The sequence below is a fragment of the Garra rufa genome, chromosome 19 (genome assembly GCF_049309525.1).
Source record: "Garra rufa chromosome 19, GarRuf1.0, whole genome shotgun sequence".
In the NCBI taxonomy this organism is placed as follows: Eukaryota; Metazoa; Chordata; class Actinopteri; order Cypriniformes; family Cyprinidae; genus Garra; species Garra rufa.
The window spans coordinates 39,718,740-39,729,528 of record NC_133379.1 but is presented as its reverse complement, the minus strand read 5'-3'; the positions used below and the strand labels follow the sequence as shown (position 1 = coordinate 39,729,528).

Here is a 10,789-nt window from a genome sequence, read left to right as displayed (position 1 = left end):
AGTGTATTTTAGGAGTACCTGCACTTTATGTCATTGTCAAGCAATTCTGACTTTGCAATTGTGAGTTTATATCTCTCACTTTTGACTTCAGCTGATGTATACAATTGACCCTTATGACTGGTTTTGTAGTCCAGGGTCACATATAAAGTTAAAGCATAGATGATATTGAATGTCATTTAGCCTAATATTTTTTTTTTACCACTGGATAGCAGATAGACTAGTATAACTGCTGAATTAGACTCATCTCGCCTTCATAACCAATTTCATCTTATTTTAATGTTTTAAACATAAATTGAAAATTGCAATGCTGAGTAATTAAATACAATTTAAAACCATTTTATGTGAGCTATATGTCATCAAACGAGTCGCACAATTTTTGATCCTTTTTATTTCAATACATGCAATCTCAATACATTTAAGAAGGTGTATACACACTAAAAGACATCATTAATAAACCACTAAGCCAAACCTGACTGATTAATAAAAGGTGAAACATTTCTCACTTAGGCAGCTTTGGGCAACGCTTTTTTCTAATATGAGCACGCAGGCTATGCGAGTAAGCGAAACTCTTCCCACATGAAGAGCACTGGTACGGCTTTTCTCCAGTATGAACTCGCTCATGACTTTGCTGGGATGAGAAGTGAGTGAAACGCTTTCCACACTGTAAGCACATGTATGGTTTCTCTCCAGTGTGAATCCTCTGGTGTGTTTTTAAACCATCTGCTCTAATGTAGCTCTTTCCACAATCAAGACACGCATAAGGTCTGACACCAGTATGAGTGCGCTCATGCTCTTTTAACTTTTGCAGACTTATATGACTCCTGTCACAAAAAGAACAAACGTGAGGCCTCACCCCAGTGTGAACTTTAAGGTGTCTTGTTAAATATGCTGCCAAAACAAACTTCTTATCACACTGATCACAGCTGAATGATTTCACTCCGGTGTGAGCGAGCAGATGATTTTTGAGAAAGCTTTTGCTTGAAAAACTCTTTCCACACTGAGTGCATGTGAACGGTTTTTCTCCAGCGTGACTTTGCATGTGCGATTTTAAGCCTCGGGAGTCGACGAAACTCTTTCCACACTGCGTGCATGTACACGGCTTCTCTCCGGTGTGAATTTTCATGTGTCTGTTAAGGTCTGGTTTATGTATGTAGCTCTGTCCACACTGAGTGCATGTGAACGGTCTTTCTCCGGTGTGAACTCTCATGTGTACATCCAGCTTTCCTTTTTCTGTGAAATCTTTTCCACACTGAGTGCATGTGAACAGTCCTTCTCCAGTGTGAAATCTCATGTGTCTGTTAAGATCTGGTTTACGCGAGTAACTCTTTCCACAATCAGAGCAGGTGAAAGGTCCTTTGACTCCAGTTTTTCTAGCTTTTTTTCCCCTGACATCCTTTTTAGTCTGTGAAACGAATGTGTTTACATCTTCATCTGCGTGAATATGAAATTAAATTGAAAACACATTAAATAAAGTTTATCTAGAATCTAGTTTTTTAGATGCATTAATGTCAGCTTCATCTCAATGTTCCTCATCAGTCATATAAGAGAATGAAGGGAAACACCAACCTGTTTGTTCCTCTGTATCTTCATCTGTCATTCTGCAGGGTTCTTCCTCAAACTCCATCTTTCCAATAGTATGTCAGTTGTTTCTCCTGGAGTAATTCCTCCTGCTTGCTTCTTCTTCAGCTGTGGGAAGATAGAAATATTCCCCAGCATTTAAACTCTCATGAACGGCTGTGGGAGTGGCTTCACTGAAGGTGTCAATGGAGCTCATTTAGCAGATGCTCAAACACTTACAATCACTCTCAATTAATGAGCTTTAATTGTTTTGACAACACGGTCATTTAAATTAATCCATAACTGAGTTGATTGCAGTAATTAGACATGTGAATGTGTAAAAATGAGAGACAATTAGAGCAAATTCGATTCTGTAATATGGCTGATTGGTTTTGATTTGTTTCTGACTTTTAAGAGTCATTTTGGGAATTGGGCAATGGTTGAAACAGAAGCATATAAATACATCCAAATAAATAAAATTAATGTATGCACAGATGATAAACATTACATTTAGAGTCATTTCATGAACCACTATAGACAAAAAAAAAAAAAATCACATAGCTGAAATTATAAAAGGCCTAATTTTTATTATTATTTTTTCTTTTATACCAAAAGGATATTAAGATCATGTTCCATGAAGATGTTTTGTAAATTTCCTAATGTAAATATGTCAAAACATATTTTTTGATTAGTAATATGCATTGCTAAAAACTACATTCTGAAAACTTTAAAGGCAATTTTCTCAATATTTAGTTTTTTTTTGCACCCTCAGATTTTCAAATAGTTTTATCTCAACCAAATATTTTTCTTTTCTAACAAACCATACATCAATGGAACCCTTATTCATTCAATAGATGATAGAGTCTCAGAATTGCAAATTTATTTCTCAGAATTTTGACTTTATAACATGCAATTGTAAACTATGAACTTTTAATACATTTTAAACCATTTTATGTGAGCATTATGTCATGAAACTAAACACACATTTTTTTTATCCTTTTCAGTTCTAAAAAGGCAATTAGAGCAAATTTGTTTCTGTAACCACTATGGCTGATTGGTTTTGATTTGTTTTTGACTTTCAAGAGTCATTTCTGGGAATTGGACAATGGTTGAAACAGAAACAGATATAAATACATCCAAATAAATAAAATGAATGTATGCACAGATGATAAACATTACATTTAGAGTCATTTCATGAACTACTATAGACAAAAAATTCACGTAGATTAAATTAAAAAGGCCTCATTATTATTATTATTATTTTCTTTTATACCAAATCACTAGGATATTAAAATAATGTTCCATAAAGATATTTTGTAAATTTCCTAACATAAATATGTCAAAACATATTTTTGATTAGTAATATGCATTGCTAAAAACTACATTCTGACAACTTTAAAGGCAATTTTCTCAATATTTTTTTTTTTTTTTTTGCACCCTCAGATTCTAGATTTTCAAATAGTTATCTCGACCAAATATTTTCCTATTCTAACAAACCATACATCAATGGAAAGCTTATTCATTCAATAGATGATTGAGTCTCAGAATTGCAAATTTATTTCTCAGAATTTTGACTTTATAACATGCAATTGTGAACTATGAACTTTTAATACATTTTAATAATCATGCAATTCTGAGGGAAAAAAGTCAGAATTGCAACTTTATATCAAGCCATTCTGACTTTATAATTTGCAACTGGGAGTTTATATCTCACAATTTTGACTTCAGATGATGGATAAAATTGACCCTTATGACCAGGGTCCAGGGTAATCCAGGGTCACATATAAAGTAAAAACATAGATGATCTTGAATGTTATTTAGCCTAATATTTTTTTTAACACTTTAATATTTCACTGTTAACAGGACGCATGCATTTCATTAAGCCGTCATAACCAATTTCATCTTCTTTCATTATGTTTTTAACATAAATTGAAAATTGTAGTGCTGAGCAATGTTAAACCATTTTATGTCATTAAACTAAACACACTTTTTGATCCTTTTTATTTCTAAAAAGGCAATTAGAGCAAATTTGATTCTGTAATCACTATGGCTGATGGTTTTGATTTGTTTCTGACTTTTAAGATTCATTTTTAGGAATTGGACAATGGTTCAGCTCAATACACTAACATAAAGTCTGATACAAATACATCCCAATAAATAAAATGAATCTATGCACAGCTGATAAACATTACATTCAGCGTAATATCATAAACCATGTTAAACAAAAATTTAACGTTCCTTGTGCAAATTATTCTGAGCATTGAGACCACAGAAATCTGCTTAAAGTATGATGGAGAATGAGATAGAAAGTTCTGAGCAGAAATTATCAAGCAGTCTTACGTTACATATATTTGTAACAATAACTAAAAACACATCTGTGGCTAAAAATTATTTTTCTTTTATGCCAAAAAATCATTAGGATATTATTAAAGATCATGTTCCATGAAGATATTTTGTACATATCCTACTGTATATTTCAAAAATGAATCTTTGATTAGTAACATGCATTGCTAAGAACTTAATTAAGTCAACTTTAAATGCAATTTTCTCACTATTTAAATTTATTTGTGCATCCTCAGATTCCAGTTTTTCAAATAGTTGCATCTCAATTAAAATTTTGTCCTATCCTAACAAACCATACATCAACGGATGCTTATTTAGCCTTTCAATTCAGCTTTCAGATGATATATAAATCCTAATTTCCAAAAAGTATCCCTTATGCCTGGAGTGTGGTTATAAAAACCACACTCAACTCTCTCATGAGATGCAAACACAAATTGTAAGGTTTGTCTGATCTCCACTTAAAACCAAAGTTAATGAACCCTCACTAAAACATATGCCATGCAACAAAACAATAAAACTCACTAATATGGTGACAACTAAAAAGAAAAAGCAAAGCACACTACCTTGCCAAACTTCTGTCCTTGCTTACTTCTTTCCCCCTCTCACCACATTTGACTAAAATTTCACTCACAACATCTATAAACCACTTATGATTTATCTTGTGATTCTGTGTTTTTTTTCCCCCTTTCAGCGGTCACTTTTTTTTTTTTTTATAATTCTGTTTCTATGGCTCAATGACGCGTTTCCCCCTCAGAGTCTGGTCACTGATGAGAATAATTTACCATTTCCTGCCCAGATGTGACCCTTGGGTCATTGATCCTGATCAACAAAAAATTTTTTTTTTTTTTTTTTAACTAATTTTCAGATTTTGAAATAAGATTCTGTAACCAGAAAATTCCAGCACATGTGCATCTCTGAGCTCTGCACCCTAAATGTGTCCTTGGACCACAAAACCATTCATACGTGTCATAAGTATTGAGATTTATATATCTGTCTAAATAAATAAGCTTTCTATTGATGTATGGTGTGTTAGGATAGGACCATATTTGGCTGAGATACAACTAGAGTGCAAAAAAATCAAAATATTGAGAAAATCACCTGTAAAGATGTTAAAACTAAGTTCTTAGCAATGCATATTACTAATCAAAAATTAGGTTTTGATATATTTACGGTAAGAAATTGACAAAATATCTTCATGGATCTTGATCTACTTAATAACCTAATGATTTCTGGCATAAAATCAATCTTTTTGACCCAAACAATGTATTTTTGGCTATTGCTAATGTTTCTATACTACATGAAATTATCCGAATGTTAAATTGAAATTATCCGAATGTTAAATTAAGACTTAAAAACAAACTCCAGCTGAAGATACTGATCACCATGTTTAAATACAAATATAACAAAATGAATTTATTCGGCATATGGATGCAGATACACTAATTATTGTCATTCATTTAGTTTCACTCCCAAGATAAAAGCATTCCTTCTCAAACTTGCCTCAATTTCCAATGATAAACAAAGCTCTTAATTACGTTTTTGGCTCAAACAGTAATTTAGAAACAAATCCATCTTTATACATTGTCTGGTAAACAACTAGTCGAAAAGTTGGTTAACTTTTAGTGGGACACGAGGAAAGTCATTGATTAGGATTTAAAATAAGAGTCAGATTATTTCAGTAATTGTTTTTGATTCACTAAAATGAATCGACTCTAAGGACTCATTCTACTGGGAATCGTACACTGTTCGAGCTCAACGCATATATACATACATCTTGTCAGATATACATTTCTCCCGATATATGATGAAATAAATGTACTCACAGTCTGATAAACAGCAGATTTACAGCAGTCTGGAACCAAAACGGATTTAAAAAGAGAGGCTGCTCACTGCAGCCTATGGCTAAACATAACTCCGCCCATTAGGTCTATAGAGGCGGAGCTAATTGTTCAAGCTCCTCCCATTAGTGAATGCATAATTATTAGACACACTAATACTCAGTTGTTGTTTTTTTCCAAGAACATTTGACCAATTCCAAACCACATCAATCTAAATGACTACTATTAATTTTGTATTTATTTATAAATTATATATAATTGTCCATGAAGGCTGGAAGTGAAAAACTAAGTTGTATTATTATTCAGGTGTGCATACTTATTAGGCACGTTTTCTTTTACAAATAAAATAAGCTAAAAAAAAGAGATTTAAAATAGAATGAAAAGTCTAAAATTATTAAATGCACATGCTAGAATACTAGAATTTGCAAAGTTAAGGCATGACCATTGGACAGCGAAATGCTCGTTGGGTCAGCATGGTCAGAAAAAAAAAACAGGTGGAGAAGAAAAGCCACAAAACAATTAGGGATTAAGGTGAAGAATTAGGTGTGAAACCATCATTAGGAACCTTTTAGTGTCCATTGTCACCGTTTTCCAGAACTGCAACCAAACTTAAGTCTCCAGAAGTGCAATGTGTCAGGTTCTCAGAGACTTTGCTTGGGTAAAAAAATGCTAAAAAATATATTCCTGCTTAATAAGAATAACATCCGTGTTGTGAAATACATGAAGATGCTTATAGGTTTTATAGACAAATAAGTTGAGAATGACCCTTGAATGACCAGCATCCTTTACCACTCTTTCAAGAATTTATCTTCCAGAATCTGGCAGTAAGTTTTGGGAGTACATTTTTAGTCTATCTCCTATCCTGGAAAGTCTGTCTTGCAGAGATGGACTAAAAATGAACTCCCAAAACTTACTGCCAGATTCTGGAAAAATTTTTTTTGAAAGTCCTTCTCAACTGATCTGTCTATAAAGCATATTCAGCATGATATTCTTATTAAATGAGGGTCATATTTTAAGATTCTTTATCTAACCTGAGTCTCTGAGAACCTGACACATTGCACTTCTGGAGACTCCAGGTAGGTTGCAGTTCTGGACAAAGATGGTGCTGAAGACTAAATGGTTCCTGATGGGTTCACACCTAATTCTTCACCTTAATTCTTAGCTTCTTTTGCAGTTAGCAAAAATCTTTTCTGACCCAATCAGCATTTCGCTGTCTAATGGCAATGCCTTAAATTTGCAAATTCTACTATTGCATTTGTATGGCGTCCTTCTCAAGAGCATTCATTAATTTTGGACTTTTCAGTATGAGTTAAATCTCTTTTTTGGCTCATTGTATTTGTAAAAGAAAATGTGCATAATAATTATTTAAGGTTTTTTTTTTTTCAATTCCAGGCATCATGGACAATTATAAATCATTTTACAATGATGAAAAACAAAATTTATAGTAGTTCTTAAGATTTATGTGATTTGGAATTGGCAAAACATGCTTGGAAAAAAAGCCTAATAATTATGCATGCACTGTAGATTTAGATAAACTGAAATTAAACTGAAATTTTCAATATGAAGCAGAAACAAGCGAGTCATTTTTTTTATAAACTGAATAATTTACTGATATGATGGCATACAATCACATTATTTATGTTTTTATAGCCAGATGTTGTGGAAGAAATCACCTGCTGCTAAAAAAACAGATTGCTAAAATACACAATACTAAAACTCATTTGATGCATATATAATACTAGATATCAGTAGTTTCTAAATGACATAAATTGGTAAAAGATGATTATAGGAACATATTGCATGGCAGAAAGCTTACGCACTGAAATAAAATGTGTTACAAACATGTAACTTTCCAAAGCATCTAAAAACGTCTAGAAACCTTTTTCATTTTTTAAACTAACAAAGTTCGGTAAAAGAAAAAAAAAAAAGTTCATTCACCTGAACAGTTTGAACTATTATGTTCGTAGTAGAAATATTGTTAACACTTAACAGCAGGCTTCATTAGTGAATATTAGTTAACTACATTAGTTACCATGAACTAAGAGTGAACAAAACTTACACATCATTTATTAATCTTAGTTAATGTAAATCTCTGCATTAATTTACTAATGTGTTAGTTAATGCACTGTGAACCAACACGAACAAACTATGAATGACTGTTTATTAATCTTTAACGTTAATAAGAAATAGTGTAGTAAATGTACTGTTCATTGTTCTACAGTGGTTTCAGATCATCTGTAGATTGCACTGCAGATTTAGAGAAACTGATATTTCAATATGAAGCAGAAACGAGTGAGTCATTTTTTTTTAAATGGAAATTTACTGATATGTTTTTATAGCCAGATGTTGTGGAAGAAATCATCTGCTGCAAAAAAACCAAAAAAAACCCCAGATTGCTTAAATACACAATATTAAAACTCATTTAATGCATATATAACACTAGATATCAGTAGTTTCTAAATGACATAAATTGGTAATAGATGATTATTGGAACATATTGCATGGCAGAAAGCTTACGCACTGAAATCAAATGTGTTACACAACTTTCTAAAGCATCTAAACACTTCCTCTTTTTTTTTTTGAACTAACACGTCGTTCCATCTTTGACCGAATCGGAATATCAAACTGTTTACGACGTGAAGATGAACTCTGGCAATGCTTCCTCATGTGAGTCTGTAAATTACTCGATCTGCTGAAGTTCCTCCCGCATGAAGAGCACTGATACGGCTTTTCTCCAGTATGAACTCTCTGGTGATCTTTCAGGGTTCCCGCCTGAGTGAATCTCTTTTCGCATTGTGTGCATTTATAAGGTTTCTCTCCAGTATGAATCATTTGATGCTGTTTTAATGATTTGGGGGAGGTGAAACTCTTCTCACACTCAAAGCACAGATGAGCTCTGACAGCGGCGTGCATCTTCTGGTGCTCCTTTAAATTAAAAAACCTCTTTCCGCAGAAGGAACACAAGCGGGGTTTTCTATCCTTATGGATTTTCAAGTGTCTCTGTAGGTACGTGGCCAGGATGAATGTTTTCTCACATTGATCACAGCTAAAAGATCTCACTCCGGAGTGGAGGAGCTGATGACTCTTGAGTGCATATGAGCTCGGGAAGGTTTTTCCACACTGAGGACACGCATACGGACGCTCTCCGGTGTGGATCCTTGTGTGTTTGGTCAGGTCTCCTTTACATCTGAAGCTTCGTCCGCACTGGAGGCACGTGAAGGGCTTCTCTCCGGTGTGAATGAGCAGGTGCATTTTGAGGTGTTCGTTACGCATAAAACTTTTTCCACAGTGAGGGCATGTGCGAGTGTTTTTCGCTCTTTGAGATCTTTTTTGTGAGGGGCTTAAAGATTTCGATTTCGGTTTCGGTTTCTTCTGGCATTTCTCCTCCGCTTCAATCAGTTCCATGGCTTCTAAAATAAACACACTGACATAATTCAATGCAAAATGGACAAACGTGTAATAAAATTGGTAAGTAACATTATTCTAAATTCATTTTGAATGCATAGACACCAACCGGTTTGTTCTGTAGGTTTTCGGTCACTTTCATTGAAATTCAATTGCTTTTACTGAACAATTAAGTTGATTCCTTGCTAGTTTGGAAACAGTTCTTCTTCTTTACCAGTAGGCAGAGATGGGCAAAATACTTAATAAAAAATATATATAATGTATTTTGAATTTTAATGCATTTAAACTTTTAATCTAATATTTGAAATACTATTTTGAATACTCTGTATATATATATAGATCTAATAAAGAGGTTGATTGGCAAAACGTATTATTGTAGCTTGTTTTTTTTAAATAAAATACTAAGATCAAATGTATTTAAATACAAAATAGTATTTAAATTTAAATTTACATAACTGCATTATTTTGCATTATTGCACCTTACACACAATGCTTTTGCAAAACAAAAAGTCATGCACAAAAAAAATTTGAAAGAGTGATGCAAGCCACTTTCTAAAAGAGTGAGCAAATAACTTGATTAATGAACAAAGCAAAACACAATAAAATATCAACGCATTATTTAAATCAAAACTAAGCTTGCATAAAAAGGTAGTGAAAGGTAATAAAGGACTTTTTATCTAATTGTCTTGACTTTTCCCCCTCATAATTGTAAGATGATGTCACAATTTTAAGTTATAATCTCTTAATTGCGTGTTTACATTTCTCATAATTCTGTTTTTCACAATTTTATGCCACAAAATTTATATATATATAAGGTAGCCTAATTGATAATTTTATCTTTTTTTACTAGAGAACTGTCTACAAGATATAGACATTCTTATAATATTCTTATTTACTGTATTTGATTTATTTATTTTTTAAATTCCATGTCGGAAGCTTCCACGCAATTCCATTTCTGAACAAATAAAACATACCAATAAACCACTATAATATATTATAACTATGACAATATAATCTAATTGTATTTTCTGATGTAATAAAACATATAGAATTTATTGTTAACACTACTCAAATTATAAAAATCTAAAAATTTATTAAAAAGGTAGCTAACTGCGATTTTTAAATGTAATTTTCTGACTTTTCCCCCTCATAATTGTAAGTTTGTATGTCGCAATTGTATGTTATAATATCGTGATTCTGATTCTGTTTATCACATTTTTCCAACACAGAATTAAAAATGAAATAAAGTAAACTAATTGCGATTTTTTTTAACCATAGAGAACTGCAAGATATAAGCGTTCTTATTTATTTTATTTATTTATTTAAATTCCATGTCTGAAGCTTCCACGGAATTCCATTTCAGAACACAAAAATAAACATAACACTAAACCACTGTAGTATATTAATATAATATAATGTAATATAATAAAAATATAGAATTCGTTTTTAAGCCTACTCAATTTATAAGAATAAAAAATAAGCTTAACATTAATACCTATTCATAACAACAAATAGCAATAACGTTACCGGTTTTGAACGGAAGCGATTCTGTTGTAAATAACAGAATGTGTGCAAACACCATTTATGAACATCATTACAGTCTAAAATTGTTAAAACATAAAAAACCAGCTCACTTTAGACTCCAG

At 32.4% G+C, this 10,789-nt stretch overlaps 1 protein-coding gene across 1 annotated transcript; it reads right to left on the bottom strand.

The window, feature by feature from the left end:
- Positions 1-499: 499 nt before the first annotated feature.
- On the bottom strand, positions 500-9,647 carry LOC141292328 (uncharacterized). The gene is made up of 2 exons (XM_073824331.1): positions 8,387-9,647; positions 500-1,353 (listed from the first exon to the last, which is right to left on the bottom strand). The coding sequence occupies exons 1-2, from the start codon at positions 9,141-9,143 to the stop codon at positions 500-502; spliced, it is 1,611 nt and encodes a 536-aa protein (XP_073680432.1). The 5' UTR covers positions 9,144-9,647.
- Between the last annotated feature and the right edge of the window lie 1,142 nt (positions 9,648-10,789).